At 43.8% G+C, this 17,950-nt stretch overlaps 1 protein-coding gene across 2 annotated transcripts in view; it reads right to left on the reverse strand.

The window, feature by feature from the left end:
- Positions 1 to 10,177: 10,177 nt before the first annotated feature.
- LYSMD3 (LysM domain containing 3) overlaps positions 10,178 to 17,950 on the reverse strand; it is a 31,331-nt gene continuing 23,558 nt past the window's right edge. The window contains exons 2-3 of one of the 2 annotated variants that reach the window (XM_040421536.1): positions 17,575 to 17,870; positions 10,178 to 12,805 (exon numbers count right to left, since the gene is read on the reverse strand). In XM_040421536.1, coding sequence (XP_040277470.1) covers positions 12,299 to 12,805; positions 17,575 to 17,865 — 798 coding nt within the window. In that variant the 5' untranslated portion in view covers positions 17,866 to 17,870 and the 3' untranslated portion in view covers positions 10,178 to 12,298. The remainder of the gene's footprint in view (positions 12,806 to 17,574; positions 17,871 to 17,950) is intronic. The other variant, XM_040421537.1, reaches the window with a different exon arrangement.

Here is a 17,950-nt window from a genome sequence, read left to right on the forward strand (position 1 = left end):
CCAAGAACCGTTGCAGTGCTTTGAGGTTCTCAGGAAGATCCCAATCTAAAATTGCCTGGACCTTCCTAGGATCCATACGGAAACCTGAAGCAGATAATAAATAACCTAGGAACTGTATTTCCTGAACGGCGAAGACACACTTTTCAATTTTGGCATATAATTTATTCGTCCGTAGGACCTGCAGTACCTGTCTGACATGCACCTCATGTGTTTTCAGATCAGACGAATAAATTAAAATATCATCTAGGTATATCACCACCATCCTGCCGATAAGATGACTAAAAATGTCATTAACGAAATGTTGGAAGACAGCAGGAGCATTGGTCAGACCGAAAGGCATGACTAGATTTTCATAATGCCCCTCAGGGGTGTTAAAAGCTGTCTTCCACTCATCCTCTTCCTTAATACGAATCAGATTGTAGGCCCCCCTAAGATCAAGTTTGGAGAACCACCTAGCACCCGCAATCTGATTAAACAGGTCAGGAATAAGAGGAAGAGGGTATGGGTCTCGGATGGTTATCCGGTTTAATTCGCGAAAATCTAGGCAAGGACGCAGGCCCCCATCTTTCTTTTTAACGAAGAAAAACCCTGCAGCCACGGGTGAAGAAGAGGGTCTGATGTGTCCCTTAGCCAAGCTCTCGGAGATATAATCTTTCATGGCTTGTCTCTCCGGACCCGAAAGATTATATAACCTGGTCTTGGGTAATTTTGCACCGGGAATAAGGTTAACCGGGCAATCATAAGGACGGAGAGGTGGTAACTTCTGACAACCCTTTTCAGAAAAAACGTCCTCAAAGTCTGAAACAAATGTAGGTAGGGTAGCTATGGAGGCGACTAAGCAATTGCTATTTAAGCAATTTTCTCTGCAATGCTCACTCCACTCCAATATCTCCCTGGCCTGCCAATCTACCACTGGATTGTGCGCTACCAACCAGGGAAGACCCAACACCACCGGAGTGGGAAGCCCCTCCAGAACATAACATGAAAGCAACTCGTTATGGTGGTCCCCTACCCGAAGGTGTAAGTTATGGACAATGTGAGTGAGGTTTCTCTGAGACAGAGGAGCAGAATCAATAGCGAATATGGAAATAGGTCTCTGTAGCGTACAGAGAGACAAACCCATAGTGTGGGCAAAATGGGCATCTATCAAATTTACTCCTGCTCCACTGTCTAGAAAAAAAGAAATAGTCTCCATCTTAACGCCAAAAACAACAACCGCTGGCAACACAAATTGCGATGTTCGTATGGAGGAAACGTATACCCCCCGGCTGACATCCTCCACACAGCCTGGGGTTAGTAGTTTTCCGACGGTCTTTTGTATTTGAGGAAGGAAGGACAGACATTAATAAAATGACCCCTCTCCCCACAGAAAAAGCAAACCCCACGCCTACGGCGAGCCTCAGGAGGATGGACCTGACGAGTAGTTCCTTCTAGCTGCATAGGCTCGTCTAAGTCCTTACAGACTAACTGCTGCTTGGGAGGGGTTACCAATTGCTCCGGTTTTTTCAATCTGTCCCTAAGACGTCTATCTATTCTGATAGCAAGGGACATAACCGCATCAAGGGAAAAGGGAGTCTCATACAGCGCAAGCGCATCCTTAATCCTTTCGGATAACCCAGAGCAGAACTGACTCCTGAGAGCCGGGTCGTTCCACTGGGTATCCGTAGCCCACCTACGGAACTCTAAGCAATACTCCTCTACTGGCCGCTCTCCCTGTAGGAGTCTCCGTAATTTTGATTCAGCCAGTGCGACTCGGTCAGGGTCGTCATATATGAGACCCAAGGCGCCAAAAAATTCATCCACTGACCGGAGAGCCTGGGAATCAGCGGGTAAAGAGAACGCCCAGGATTGCGGGTCCCCCTGCAGCAGGGAAATAACAACCCCCACCTGGTGTTCTTCATTACCAGAGGAGTAAGGGTGCAACTTAAAATATAATTTACAGGCCTCACGGAACGTCACAAATTTGTCCCTTCCCCCAGAAAATCTGTCAGGAAGAGCAACCTTGGGTTCCGCAACAACCTGGTTACCTGTAGCAACCGCTGGGCTTGCGGTCTGTTGTAATTGCTGCTGTTGCTGGAGGACCGACGCCTTCAATCCTGCCACCTCCAAAGACAGGCCTTGAAGTTGCTTTGACAAAGCAGCAATTGGATCCTTACTGGATTCTAAGTAGGTAGAAAGAAAAGTTTTTTTTTTTTTGTTTTTTTTACCTACACAAAATAAGGGCCAGATATAATGTAATGACCGGCGTCACGCAAAGGGAGGGAAATGGGAAGGCCCTGTCCAAGGGAGAGGGAAAGGTGGTGACCCCTGACTCACCTTGCGGCTGGCACCTGACTGCCCTGACGTCCCTAGATGGGTTCCTCACCCGTACGCCGATCACGTGCCTAAACCCTGGCTTTCCCTAAGATGAGCCCTATGTAGTGAACGGGGCGGTGGGATCACTAGTCCGCACCACTGACACTAAGAGGAAAACACCAAGGAGAAGACAGACAATACAGACAAACATATAATCCCAGGTGGTCGACAACAGCAGACCACGAAGGCCCAACAGGGATCCGGAGGGTAACGTTCTGGAACAACAACCAGGGAACACAGTTACACAGCTCCAGTGGGTCAGTATAGAAGTCCAGGCAGGAAGCTCTATATCTGGCAACCAGAGAAGGTGGGAGAGGGGAATATAAGGAGGTTGGGAGTGCTGGACAAGAAACAGCTGAGGAGAAGGAGCTACGGATCCCTGAGTGAGCCAAAAAGGGTTGCAAGGCAAACCCAGAAAGCTACCATAAAGAAACAGCACAATCTATCTACATAGAGCGCGCAGCCACCCGCTGCGACTTCCTGACCCTGGGTATAACGGAGTCAGGCGTGGCTCTTGACACCCGCACCTTTAAAACTCTGCTGTGAGCGCATAGCAAAGCAGACACCCCACGTGCTGGCAGTGTACAGCCGTACTTCTGGTCTCTTCCTTTGCAGCCTCACAGGTAATCCTTCTTTATTCTTGCTTCTTCCACAGCATGAGCTTTTTTTATTTTATTTATTTATTTATTATTTCTCTTACACACCAATAGTTTTTGGGTCATGTTTTTTTATCCTCCTAACCACCCCTACCTCTCAGTCTGTCTAATCAGTTTAGAACATCAACATGAACCTCTTAGTTAGATATAGGGATATACAGTCGTGGCCAAAAGTTTTGAGAATGACACAAATATTAGTTTTCACAAAGTTTTCTGCTAAACTGCTTTTAGATCTTTGTTTCAGTTGTTTCTGTGATGTAGTGAAATATAATTACACGCACTTCATAAGTTTCAAAGGCTTTTATCGACAATTACATGACATTTATGCAGAGTCAGTATTTGCAGTGTTGGCCCTTCTTTTTCAGGACCTCTGCAATTCGACTGGGCATGCTCTCAATCAACTTCTGGGCCAATTCCTGACTGATAGCAACCCATTCTTTCATAATCACTTCTTGGAGTTTGTCAGAATTAGTGGGTTTTTGTTTGTCCACCCGCCTCTTGAGGATTGACCACAAGTTCTCAATGGGATTAAGATCTGGGGAGTTTCCAGGCCATGGACCCAAAATGTCAACGTCTTGGTCCCCGAGCCACTTGGTTATCACTTTTGCCTTATGGCACGGTGCTCCATCGTGCTGGAAAATGCATTGTTCTTCACCAAACTGTTGTTGGATTGTTGGAAGAAGTTGCTGTTGGAGGGTGTTTTGGTACCATTCTTTATTCATGGCTGTGTTTTTGGGCAAAATTGTGAGTGAGCCCACTCACTTGGATGAGAAGCAACCCCACACATGAATGGTCTCAGGATGCTTTACTGTTGGCATGACACAGGACTGATGGTAGCGCTCACCTTTTCTTCTCCGGACAAGCCTTTTTCCAGATGCCCCAAACAATCGGAAAGAGGCTTCATCGGAGAATATGACTTTGCCCCAGTCCTCAGCAGTCCATTTACCATACTTTCTGCAGAAGATCAATCTGTCCCTGATGTTTTTTTTGGAGAGAAGTGGCTTCTTTGCTGCCCTTCTTGACACCAGGCCATCTTCCAAAAGTCTTCGCATCACTGTGCGTGCAGATGCGCTCACACCTACCTGCTGCCATTCCTGAGCAAGCTCTGCACTGGTGGCACTCCGATCCCGCAGCTGAATCCTCTTTAGGAGACGATCCTGGCACTTGCTGGACTTTCTTGGATGCCCTGAAGCCTTCTTAACAAGAATTGAACCTCTTTCCTTGAAGTTCTTGATGATCCTATAAATTGTTGATTGAGGTGCAATCTTAGTAGCCACAATATCCTTGCCTGTGAAGTCATTTTTATGCAATGCAATGATGGCTGCACGCGTTTCTTTGCAGGTCACCATGGTTAACAATGGAAGAACAATGATTTCAAGCATCACCCTCCTTTTAACATGTCAAGTCTGCCATTTTAACCCAATCAGCCTGACATAATGATCTCCAGCCTTGTGCTCGTCAACATTCTCACCTGAGTTAACAAGACGATTACTGAAATGATCTCAGCAGGTCCTTTAATGACCGCAATGAAATGCAGTGGAAAGGTTTTTTTGGGATTAAGTTAATTTTCATGGCAAAGAAGGACTATGCAATTCATCTGATCACTCTTCATAACATTCTGGAGTATATGCAAATTGCTATTATAAAAACTTAAGCAGCAACTTTTCCAATTTCCAATATTTATGTAATTCTCAAAACTTTTGGCCACGACTGTACGCATATACAATTCATGAATTAACCAAGTCTGCAATTTTTTCTGTACTCATATTGAAACTAGTATACAGTCAGGTCCATAAATATTGGGACATCGACACAATTCTAAAATTTTTGGCTCTCTACGCCACCACAATGGATTTAAAATGAAACAAACAAGATGTGCTTTAACTGCAGACTGTCACCTTTAATTTGAGGGTATTTACATCCAATTCAGGTGAACGGTGTAGGAATTACAACAGTTTGATATGTGCCTCCCACTTGTTAAGGAACCAAAAGTAATGGGACAGAATAATAATCATAAATCAAACTTTAACTTTTTAATACTTGGTTGCAAATCCTTTGCAGTCAATTACAGCCTGAAGTCTGGAACGCATAGACATCACCAGACGCTGGGTTTCATCCCTAGTGATGCTCTGCCAGGCCTCTACTGCAACTGTCTTCAGTTCCTGCTTGTTCTTGGGGCATTTTCCTTTCAGTTTTGTCTTTAGCAAGTGAAATGCATGATCAATCGGATTCAGGTCAGGTGATTGACTTGGCCATTGCATAACATTCCACTTCTTTCCCTTATTAAAACTCTTTGGTTGCTTTTGCAGTATGCTTTGGGTCATTGTCCAACTGTACTGTGAAGCGCTGTCCAATGAGTTCTGAAGCATTTGGCTGAATATGAACAGATAATATTGCCCGAAACACTTCAGAATTCATCCTGCTGCTTTTTTCAGCAGTCACATCATTAATAAATACAAGAGAACCAGTTCCATTGGCAGCCATACATGCCCACGCCATTACACTACCACCACCATGCTTCACTGATGAGGTGGTATGCTTAGGATCATGAGCAGTTCCTTTCCTTCTCCATACTCTTCTCTTACCATCACTCTGGTACAAGTTGATCTTGGCCTCATCTGTCCATAGGATGTGGTTCCAGAACTGTGAAGGCTTTTTTAGATGTTGTTTGGCAAACTATAATCTGGTCTTCCTGTTTTTGAGGTTCACCAATGGTTTACATCTTGTGGTGAACCCTCTGTATTCACTCTGGTGAAGTATTCTCTTGATTGTTGACTTTGACACACATACAGCTACCTCCTGGAGAGTGTTCTTGATCTGGCCAACTGTTGTGAAGGGTGTTGTCACCGCCAGAGCTCTAAGAAGCTCTGACAGACGTTCTTCTGTACCTCCTGCATGAAGTTCTTTTGTTTTGGTTTCACTTTCTCATCTCTTTTCCTTCCCCCAGCTGTCATCTATTCACACTGATTGCCTCCCTTTATATCCCCTCCCATACTGCTTCACTTTGTGGTTTATACTACTTCCTGGATTGTGCTCACTGCTAGAAGCTGCAACTGCTGATTCCACAGATAAGTCTCTTCCTCTATTTTGTGTTTCTCTGCTGGCTTGATTCTAGGTGACCCTGGCTTCCTCCGTATTGAGTGCAGGGAGCCGGTGGTCGTGTTTCCTCACTATTGTAGGGTTTTCAGGTGTCATACAATCGAGGCACGAGGGCATGCAATTATCTATCATAGAGATCTTTGCACGGGCTGAGCAGTAAGGGAGAGCACTAGGGCTTTTATAGGGCTTACCCATTTGTTCCTTAGTTTGGGATCAAGTCAGTCTGTTGTTTATTTGTGACTTCTAGTTTTCTGCAACACCATCCGTGACAGGTGTTTTCTTCACCAGGGAAAGAATTCTTCGGTTATCCACCACAGTTGTTTTCCGTGGTCTTCCGGGTCTTTTGGTGTTGCTGAGCTCACCGATGTCTTCCTTCTTTTTAAGAATGTTCCAAACTGTTGTTTTGGCCACGCCTAATGTTTTTGCTATCTCTCTGATGGGTTTGTTGTGTTTTTGATGATGGCTTGCTTCACTGAGAGTGACAGCTCTTTGGATCTCATCTTGAGAGTTGACAGCAACAGATTCCGAATGCAAATAGCACACTCGAAATAAACTCTGGACCTTTTATCTGCTCATTGTAATTGGGATAATGAGGGAATAATACACACCTGGCCATGAAACAGCTGAGAAGCCAATTGTCCAATTACTTTTGGTCCCTTAACAAGTGGGAGGCACATATGCAAACTGTTGTAATTCCTACACCGTTCACCTGATTTGGATGTAAATACCCTCAAATTAAAGCTGACAGTCTGCAGTTAAAGCACATCTTGTTCGTTTCATTTCAAATCCATTGTGGTGGTGTATAGAGCCAAAAATTTTAAAATTGTGTCGATGTCCCAATATTTATGGGCCTGACTGTATATATTTATATGAAGTGCTTATTTATTGTTTGTAACTATTTATAATTTTATCCTCAAACTTTTTCGAAACAAGCATCAATTTATTTATTTATATTTTGAACTTTAAGCTTTTTAATTACTTAAATAAATAAATTGATGCATATTGTCTACCTATATTGATATATTCGGACCACAAGTAATTTTACCATCGTAATATATTATTTTTTTTACCCTCTAATTTTTCTTATATTTATTATTCATCACCTTTTTTTCATCTCAATTATATGTGAGCATCTATTTTATTATTTTTTATTTGCACACTACTCTAGTTTATACCTTTTTTTTTTAGACTTGATAAAGGGGTCCATAGAACCCCGAAACGCGTTGTCTTCCAATAAACTTCATGACATTCTACATCTGGTTGTGATCCTGCGCCTTATGTCCACACGCTCACTTGACTTCTATGGTCCAGTGGCGCTTTAGTACTATTGTTCACCCGGTTGGCGGTCTGGCCCCTGCCTAAGGAGATTTCGGACTGAATCGGCAGCACTAACCAGTTACTTCTCCAGTTGGCCTTCATTGAGGTTGCGCCCAATATTGGTGCAACCTGAACAGGTGAGCACAATTAACCCGCATGTGTTTGGAGGACACTGTTTATTTGACATACTTACCGTATGAGCGCCTTTCTCTCCCCGTGGCCATTTTTTGCTCTTTCTATTGCAATCAGCAGCATGGATAGGGCTGGGCAGGGGCGTAGCTGGAATGAGCCCCACAGAAAATTTTTGTATCTGGAGTGAAACACATTAACACAGCTAACCACACCTAAGCCTTTCAAATCATGTATTGTGCCTGTGAATAAACCAGAAATATGTATATTAGCTTTCTGAGCAGATCTCAGTGTGGTGAAGCTATAGTACATAGTGTATATACACCGCTCAAAAAAATAAAGGGAACACAAAAATAACACATCCTAGATCTGAATTAAATATTCTTCTGAAATACTTTGTTCTTTACATAGTTGAATGTGCTGACAACAAAATCACACAAAAATTAAAAAATGGAAATCAAATTTTTCAACCCATGGAGGTCTGGATTTGGAGTCACACTCAAAATTAAAGTGGAAAAACACACTACAGGCTGATCCAACTTTGATGTAATGTCCTTAAAACAAGTCAAAATGAGGCTCAGTAGTGTGTGTGGCCTCCACGTTCCTGTATGACCTCCCTACAACGCCTGTGCATGCTCCTGATGAGGTGGCGGACGGTCTCCTGAGGGATCTCCTCCCAGACCTGGACTAAAGCATCTGCCAACTCCTGGACAGTCTGTGGTGCAACGTGACGTTGGTGGATAGAGCGAGACATGATGTCCCAGATGTGCTCAATTGGATTCAGGTCTGGGGAACGGGCGGGCCAGTCCATAGCATCAATGCCTTTGTCTTGCAGGAACTGCTGACACACTCCAGCCACATGAGGTCTAGCATTGTCTTGCATTAGGAGGAACCCAGGGCCAACTGCACCAGCATATGGTCTCACAAGGGGTCTGAGGATCTCATCTCGGTACCTAATGGCAGTCAGGCTACCTCTGGTGAGCACATGGAGGGCTGTGCGGCCCTCCAAAGAAATGCCACCCCACACCATTACTGACCCAATGCCAAACCGGTCATGCTGGAGGATGTTGCAGGCAGCAGAACGTTCTCCACGGCGTCTCCAGACTCTGTCACATGTGCTCAGTGTGAACCTGCTTTAATCTGTGAAGAGCACAGGGCGCCAGTGGCGAATTTGCCAATCTTGGTGTTGTCTGGCAAATGCCAAACGTCCTGCACGGTGTTGGGCTGTAAGCACAACCCCCACCTGTGGACGTCGGGCCCTCATATCACCCTCATGGAGTCTGTTTCTGACCATTTGAGCAGACACATGCACATTTGTGGCCTGCTGGAGGTCATTTTGCAGGGCTCTGGCAGTGCTCCTCCTGTTCCTCCTTGCACAAAGGCGGAGGTAGCGGTCCTGCTGCTGGGTTGTTGCCCTCCTACGGCCTCCTCCACGTCTCCTGATGTACTGGCCTGTCTCCTGGTAGCGCCTCCATGCTCTGGACACTACGCTGACAGACACAGCAAACCTTCTTGCCACAGCTCGCATTGATGTGCCATCCTGGATAAGCTGCACCACTTGTGTGGGTTGTAGACTCAGTCTCATGCTACCACTAGAGTGAAAGCACCGCCAGCATTCAAAAGTGACCAAAACATCAGCCAGGAAGCATAGGAACTGAGAAGTGGTCTGTGGTCACCACCTGCAGAACCACTCCTTTATTGGGGGTGTCTTGCTAATTGCCTATAATTTCCACCTGTTGTCTATCACATTTGCACAACAGCATGTGAAATTGATTGTCACTCAGTGTTGCTTCCTAAGTGGACAGTTTGATTTCACAAAAGTGTGATTGACTTGGAGTTACATTGTGCTGTTTAAGTGTTCCCTTTATTTTTTTTTGAGCAGTGTAATATTGCTAGCACACAGGTCTTGAACAGGGCTCTGCATTTCTAGCCCTGTCAATCAAGGGGTGAGCGTGCAGAGCACAGGGGATGTTGCATAGCAGTGCTCAAAGGATTCAGCCGCGCCTCCTGGTGCTCGATCTTCTTATTTGAATGAATAAAAACACATCTCTCTGCAGCTGTTTATCATAAAGACTAAAGAAAGGTATACTTTTAAATCAGCATGATGAGCCCTACCAGGTAGTATGTCTGGTTTAATAGGGTTGATCCTGGGTGAATAGGTGTGAATAGCCTATTTAGGAGGTATCAAGGAGAGCCAAGCTAAATCCCGGACGAAGGATAGCAATCTATCAGAGACGCGTTGAAGTTTGGCACCCGTAGCTTAATAGTAACATCACTTAGTGCTCCCTTTGGAGCACGAGCATTAAGTACAGGAACGGAGTTGAGCTGCCGGCCAGGGCTCGCTTGCAATTCAGGTACCCACCTATAAAACCTTGGATTCCACCACCACTGCTCAAGAGAGAATAGCGCCATGGATCAGAATAACAGCAGAAAAATGTCAAGGTATTTGAAGTAGTCCCTGCATAGAGCTGCATTTTATTCACAGATACCTCTATACTAGCGGTAATAGCAGTTTTGGGATAGGGGAGGGTGATGCGCAGTACTGAGTGTTTAGATTTTTATCAAACCCAAGATTTTTTTTTAGGAAATGAAAACAAAAGCAGAAATTTTAAATTACAGTCCTTAGATTTTAGTATGATGAGAAATATAAAATAAAAGTGGTTATTTTCCACAGTGTAGAAATTTGGCAGCATGTACAAAACTAAACCACACACACACAAAGGAGCGATTGCACTGCAGTGCTAAACAACATCCTCACAGAATCTCATCTTTAAAAGAGTTGTCCAGGGTTTTTAGATTGATAGCCAATCCTCAGGATAGGCCATCAATATCAGACTGGTGGGGTCTGACATCTCGTACCCCCAGCAATCAGCTGTTAGGGTCTAGCGCTGGAACTACACAGGTTCGTCCATTATTTAAAGTAGGGTGCTGGTAAGTGCTACGTTGCTCCCATTCACTTCATCAGGACCAGGGCTGTAGTTGCCAGTTACATTTACTATATAATTTGACTGAGTCAACTTCCAGTGCCAGAACTAAAAGGCAACAGCTGCTCAGCGAGAATGCGGGGTGTCGACTATACCAATCTGAAACTGAGGATAGGTCGTCAATAACCCTCTAAGGTTATTACTGCTGTATGGCTCTTATCGAGGAGCACTTATCGAGGGGATCCTATTGTTAGCAACACCACTGATCATGAGAACGGGGGCCCCGTACCCCATGGAGCCCCCCCGAAATGGACAGAGCTGCTAGTCAGAAAAGAGCACCCCCACTCCTTTCACTTCTATGCAAGCTCCGAAGATAGCCGAGTACAGCATTCAGCCCCATAGAAATGAATGGAGAGGAGGCACACTTTTCCAATCAGCCAATCCATCCATTTCAGGGGGGCTCCATGGGGTACGGGGCCCACTTTCTCGTGATTGGTTGGGGTCCTACTACGGATCTGATAGTTATCCCCTATCCTCTGGATAAGGGACACTTTTTATAACCCGAATACCCTTTTAAATTACATTTAGGGTAATTTTACTGCTGTAGACTAGTTTCAGACTGCTATAATGTATAATTGCATCTGCAATGTCCTAACCTCCCATGGTTGTACTGTAACACATTTAAATCAACACAAAATTAATAAATGTAATGCAGTTGAGTTGGGGTAAGCCAGCCTAAAAACACATGGACCCAGCAGATCCCTGTATATGGAGCCTGCAGGGTCCCTTTTTTAGAGAGCCGCACAGCCTCCTTACACTGCTGAACACAGTCTCGTCTCTCATCTAACCCCAAGTGTATAGGGATATCCTCCCCTAAAAGCAATCCTTCTCAAAGGGAATACTTGGATACAGTACAAAGGAGAAGGATTCATTTTTGTCAAGATTCATACAAAATTTAACAAAAGAAAACCCATCTGCATGAATTAGGAGGCCACATGCACCTCTACAAAAGGTGCCATCATTTTTTTTTGTAGAGAAGTCTATGGGAAAAAAAAAGTCAGAAAAAATGACCCCCTGCCTCAGATTGCTACCAAAAAAAACTAAACAAAAAAAAACGTCAAGGATTATGATTTATAATGGTGTGTGTTACTGTCTGAACTGTACTGGAGTGATCTGTACTGACGGAATTATGTGAGTACCATTCATTAGACTTGACATCAGGCAGCATCAGCCTCATCATCATAACGATCATCATAATGCTGCATTCAGAACGAGAAATACCTCTGACACACGGAGCGTATGTCTCGTGTGAAGTTGGCCAAAGGCAGTGTTTGTGGAGTGTTTAATATCTGGCTGCTAACTTTTCTGCTTCAAAAAAACTACATTTCTGTAAATAAAATACTACCCTTAAAGTGGTTGTTTGAAAATTAACACTTATCACGTGGGACCAGACTGCTGGGACCCTCACCGATGACAGGAAGAGAGGTCCCTTGTCCTCAGGTTGAAAGGATCTGTGGTCATTCATGCAAATTACCGCTTCATTCAAAGTCTATGGCATAGACGGAGGTAGTCAAGCACTTTAGTTTACATTCAAACGGGGACGCCTCTTGTTGTGATCAATGGGTGTACCAGCATTCAGATCCAAAACGATCAGACACTTAACACCTATGCTGTGGACAGGTGCTAAGTGTAGTTTATGAGATAACCCTTTAAAGTGTTTTCTCTGCTCTGCAGTGCATTCCTTCTCACAAGGATACAAGGCTGGTTCTGCCTCACAGGATAATTGCACTTTGAATTCAACAGCAAACTGTGCAAAAATCAGCCTATGTGTGCGGAGTTAGATTCAGGTGGTTCTTTGTTTAGAACTTCATAATAAAGGAAATAAAATACTGGTGTGATTATTCCCACAATGACCATAATGACAACTGCTGTCCACCAGCCCAAGCCCCAGTCCGCTCCATGATCAGGATCTTTTGGTCGGGCCACTATAGGCTCCGTTTCAAAATGGAGTTCTTGACTTAGGGCGGAGACCACTTCGTGCAGACTTTCCTTCTTCATGTCTGTGACCCTCACAATCTGTTCAATATCTCTGTCTACTTCCTGTAAGAAAGAATCAACCGCCTCCTTAGAAAGTCCTTCAAGCGCTGGGTAGAGTTCCTGGGCTTCTAGAGGAGGCTGGGTAGGCACAGTCCTTGACATCTTTCCTTTTGGGGAAAAATGGGTCTCGGTCAGTAAACTGAACCTCTTTACTGGAATTTTTATTGACCGCAAGGCGTAAAAGTCCTGTTCATTAATGAGGTTGTTGGCTCTCTTGAGGTCTGCAACCTGTGGATAGAGAGTTTATAGCAAAAATTAAATACAGACTATGCAAAATATGTAAATTAAATATAACTGAATATGTGACTGCCATTTTAAAGCTCTACAGGTAGTATGTAAGGAATAGTATTGAAGGCTATGTACATCTCTGGGGGCATTTTTTATTATTATTGCATTGTACTAATTTGGAGCTAAAAATATTTTTTCAATTGGTCTTTATCAAAAAATTTGAACCAATGTCTATGTGCAGCCTTGAGTTTCTCTAGTAGCAGGATCTGAATTTTTACTCTGTTCCATAAGGCAGCTCAGCTTACGGCTCCTTATCGCTCATCTCTGACCTTATAAACACTCATTTATAGCTCAATTCTTATTAGTGATAAGAATGTGGCTTAAATAAGTGTTTATGACCTTCTAGTAGACCTTCAGAGACAAATGGGGTCATTTATCAAACTTGTGTACAGTAGAACTGGCTTAGATGCTCAAAGCAACCAATCAGATTCCACCTTTTATTTTCCAAAGGAGCTGTCCAAAGGTTTTATTAGATGACCGGCACAATGTGAATGTACCATTCACACAGCTAGACAGTTAACCCTTTGTAAGAGAATGGCTGAATATTTTTAATAAAGACCCATTGAAAAAAAAAAAAAAAAAAGTTTTTTAGCCCAAAATTAGTAAAATGCAATCATAAAAAAATTGCCCCCGAATGTGTACACAGCCTTTAAGAACTACCAGTTTTTTCTGAGTGACGGAGACCCTGATTCCAGCGCGGAGTCACTTACGTTTTTCTCTTGTAGTAAAGTCAGTTTATGAGATGCAAAAGGAGGAGATAGTAAAATCCTCATGTTTGCTAACCCAGCCATCCCGATTAACATTTTCTTTTCCTATACTGTGCCTGGGAGGAAGCTGTCAATTAGTATTCTAAGCTAACAGACATGTTAATAGCTTTTTGTAATACTAGAGAAATATATGTAATTATGTTTATTAAAAAAAAGCCTTTAAATTGCCCCTTTAACAAAACTTTAACTGAGTGTTGCTAGGGAGAATTTGTCCTCAGCAACCTGCTGAACACGGACAACGGCTTCTTATAAGAAGCAGGGGCTGGTTTCTCAGCCTGTCTCTGCTCTCTCTGTCCCAGCCACAGCCTCCCTATGTGTAACTAACCTATCTTTAAGAAGGAGTTTACTATGATTTGTAATTGCAACTCCTCTCACAATTTTCCCAGCGTTAACCAGAAACTCACTGAGAAGAGAGAGAGGAGCGGGCCCACAGAGATCAGTGAGTGTACTGTACCGCCTGGATTTATCACTTACTGTTCACTGTGGTGCTGTCCTCTATATTCTCAGGGCTTACTAACTAACCAGGGACAGCAGTGTAATAGGTCATCAATATCTGATTGCTTCCCTGGCAAGCAGCTGTTTGAAGGGGCCACAGATTCATAGTATACCAAGCACAGCATTGCTCACTGTAGAGTGACTACGCCTAGTATTGCCCCTCCGTCCCATTCACATGAATGGGACTGAGCTGCATAAGGGCCATGTGACCAGTAGATGTGATGTCACTGGCCAAAGAAAAGGAAGAGGCTGTGGCTCTCATCCAAGAGCCGACTGCCCGGGTTGCAGGGAGTCAGACCCCATCGATCAGATATTGATGACCTATCCTGGAGGATACGTCCTCAGTATTTAATTCCCAGACAACCCTTTCAATTTGTCAATCAGGCCATCTGCATTTTGTGTGTTGAAAGGTTTTTAGGGGCTCCAGATATTGGTGACCTATCCTCCACCGATCTGCTGTTTCCTACAGCCTTCGGCATCAAAACTAGCACTTTGAACAGAGTTGTCAGGTTACCCCAGCTTCGCCCTCTTGTCTGAGAGCTGAGCTGTAGGAATCCGGCACGGTCAGTACACTTTAAGGGGCTGCAGGGAACGGCTGACTGGTGGAGGTGGACCTCGGCTTGATCTGATGTCGCTGACCTATCCTGAGGATAGATCATCAATATCTGGAGCCTGGAAAATCCTTTTAATGTAATGGCCTTGAGTGTCTATTAAACGGTCTATCCTAATTAAGAAAAAATAATAAAAGACAGCGGGAGAGATGTATCAAACTGGTGTAAAGTAGAACTGGCTTAGTTGCCCATAGCAACCAATCAGATTCCACCTTTCATTTTCCAAAGGGGCTGTGAAAAATGAAAGATGGAATCTGACTGGTTGCTATGGGCAACTAAGCCAGTACTCACTGTTCTGAACCAGCTCCACCATGCTCAATGGTATACAACACGACACGGCTGAGACCTAGGATTTGCAGCGGCGATCATGTTCAGTACAGAGGTCACCACTGCATTTATGTAACCAGAGTATGGTGGGAAGATAGGAGCAGCAACGCTGGTGTTTCGGGAGACATGGGTAAAACATTATTTTTATTTTTTTTATGTTTTAACAACCTCTCTGCCTTTTTAGATATATTTTTATTATTATTATGACCACCCCTTTAAATTAGTTCTTGACCCCTTCCTGACTGCCTACTGTGTATATACGTCCTATCTGCACATACCCCGTACAGATAGCACGTATATACACGTTCAGGCAACGCTTTAATTAAAGCTCCTGCTAGATTTTAAACCCCTTTCACACAAGCGAGTTTTCCACGCTGGTGCAAAGCGTGACGCATAGCACCCGCACCCATTCATTTCAATGGGTCTGTGTACAGTACATGAGCGTTTTTTTTATGCATCACTTCTGCGTTGTGTGAAAATCGCAGCATGTTCTATAGCCTGCGTTTTTTTCATAGAAGTGAATGGGGCTGCGTGAAAAACGCTTTGCATTCGCAAGCAAGTGCAGGTGCGATGCGTTTTTCACCAATGGTTGCTAAGAGCTGTTGTTTGTAAACCTTCAGTTTTTTATCATGCGAGTGAAAAACGCATCAAAACGCATTGCACCTGCACAGAAAAAACTAAATGACTGAACACAATTGCAGATAAAACTGACTGAAATTGTTTGGAAAATGGTGCGCGTTTCACTGAACGCATCCGGACCTAATCCGTCACTCTCGTGTGAAAGAGGCCTTAGTATCTGACAGACACAGCGGGGACCCAGGAGTGGTTTATTAGGCCTCTTTCACACGAGCGCGACGGATTAGGTCCGGATGCGTTCAGTGAAACGCGCACCATTTTCCAAACAAGTTCAGTCAGTTTTATTTGCAATTGCGTTCAGTCATTTATTTTTTTCCGTGTGGGTGCAGTGCGTTTTGATGAGTTTTTCACGCGCGTGATAAAAAACTGAAGGTTTACAAACATGTCCTAGCAACCATCAGTGAAAAACGCATTGCATCCGCACCTGCTTGCGGATGCAATGCCTTTTTCACTAAAGCCCCATTCACTTCTATGGGGCCAGGGCTGCGTGAAAAACGCAGAATATAGAACATGCTGCGTTTTTCACGCAACGCAGAACTGATGTACACAGACCCATTGAAATGAATGGTTCAGGATTCAGTGCGGGTGCTAGGCATTCACGTCACGCATTGCACCCACGCGGAAAACTCGCTTGTGTGAAAGCGGCCTTACGCTTCTGCCTTCTCCTGTGCCGGTAGGAGAGCACTGCATGAGCACAGGGGGGAGAGCTGCTTTCTCTGTTAGTCCTGGTGCTCACATGACCGCCGGGTACCTCTGGGCAGGAACAGAGCTGCAGGGTCTAAGGAGATCCTGATCAGCTCTGTCTGTGTGTAATGCCCCTACAGGGGCCCTGTGAATGCCCCCGTTACAGTGGGGGGGGGTCCTCCAGAGGTCTTTTAATGACCTCCCGGGGACATATTATGCCAAAAATATTGTGCTAAAAATAACCTACAATATAAGTTTAAAAAAAATAATAAATATACAAATAAAAAAAATTAAAATTTCGTCGTTAATGGAAACCGTCCCCTCAAACCTATACATGTTATATATCAAAACAATTGTCACAAAATAGGGAACCCATATCAATAATGAATTTTTGCGTCAGTTTTTATAATTAAGGGTACTTTCACACTAGCGTTTTTCTTTTCCGACATAGAGTTCCGTCCTAGGAGCTCTATACCGGAAAAGAACTGATCAGTTTTATCCCCATGCATTCTGAATGGAGAGCAATCTGTTCAGGATGCATCAGGATGTCTTCAGTTCAGTCTTTTTGACTTTTCAGGACGGAGATAATACCGCAGCATGCTACGGTTTTATCTCCGGCCAAAAAAACTGAAGACTTGCCTGAAGGCCGAGCACCATTTTTTTCACATAGGAATATATTAGTGCCGGATCTGGCATTCAAAATACCGGAATGCCGGATCCAGTAAAAATGTGAAAAAAAATCAAAACAGATCAGTTTGTCCGTATGACAAACGGACAGATGGATCCGTTCTTGCAATGCATTTGTAAGACTGATCAAGATCCTGATCAGTCTTAAAATGCAATCAGTTGGCATATGTTTTGCCGGATTCCTCTGCTGCAAGTGTGAAAGTAGCCTAAGAAATAAATACCGTAGCTATAATTTTAAAAAAATGACTTTTTTAAATAAGAATTAGCGGTTTCCCCCCAAATTAAAACAAAACAAAAAAAATGCCAAAAAAAAGTCCTAAGCGTCAAGTAAAAAACATTGCAAAAAATATTTTGGTAGTCAAAACAAATAAAAAAAGTTGGGGTCACTAAACCACCACCTTCACAAAATCACTAAAAATTGCCTGGACATCCAGGCCTATTTTAGGCCCGGTCATGCAAGGGTTAAAGTGTGATCATATACTGTGGATGAGTCGGTACTTACAGTACAACAATGCTGTAGAGATATTGAATTTAATGTGTCCCCTTCCACAATGTCCTTAATGATAAATATAATGTCATCAAGACGTTCTCTGGACGTGCTTCTCCTCGACTTCTCTCTCCCTCGTGGTCGCAGTTCATATTCCTCGGCCTCTTCTTCTGACACGTCATTCTCAGAGTTAGCCATGGATGCAAAGTGATAGCTGTGCCCCGAGGTCGTGGACGATGCTGGTTTCAGGTAACTCCGAGCCTCATGTCTGCCGGCCATCTTCAGCTCATCTGCAGGAGGGACCATCAAGGCTAGATTTCAGAAATACATACAAGATGAAATGTGGATCCAACAGGGATACAGAAGAAGTAATCGTTCACATCTCCATTCG

This window comes from Bufo bufo, chromosome 2 (genome assembly GCF_905171765.1).
Source record: "Bufo bufo chromosome 2, aBufBuf1.1, whole genome shotgun sequence".
Classification (NCBI taxonomy): domain Eukaryota; kingdom Metazoa; phylum Chordata; class Amphibia; order Anura; family Bufonidae; genus Bufo; species Bufo bufo.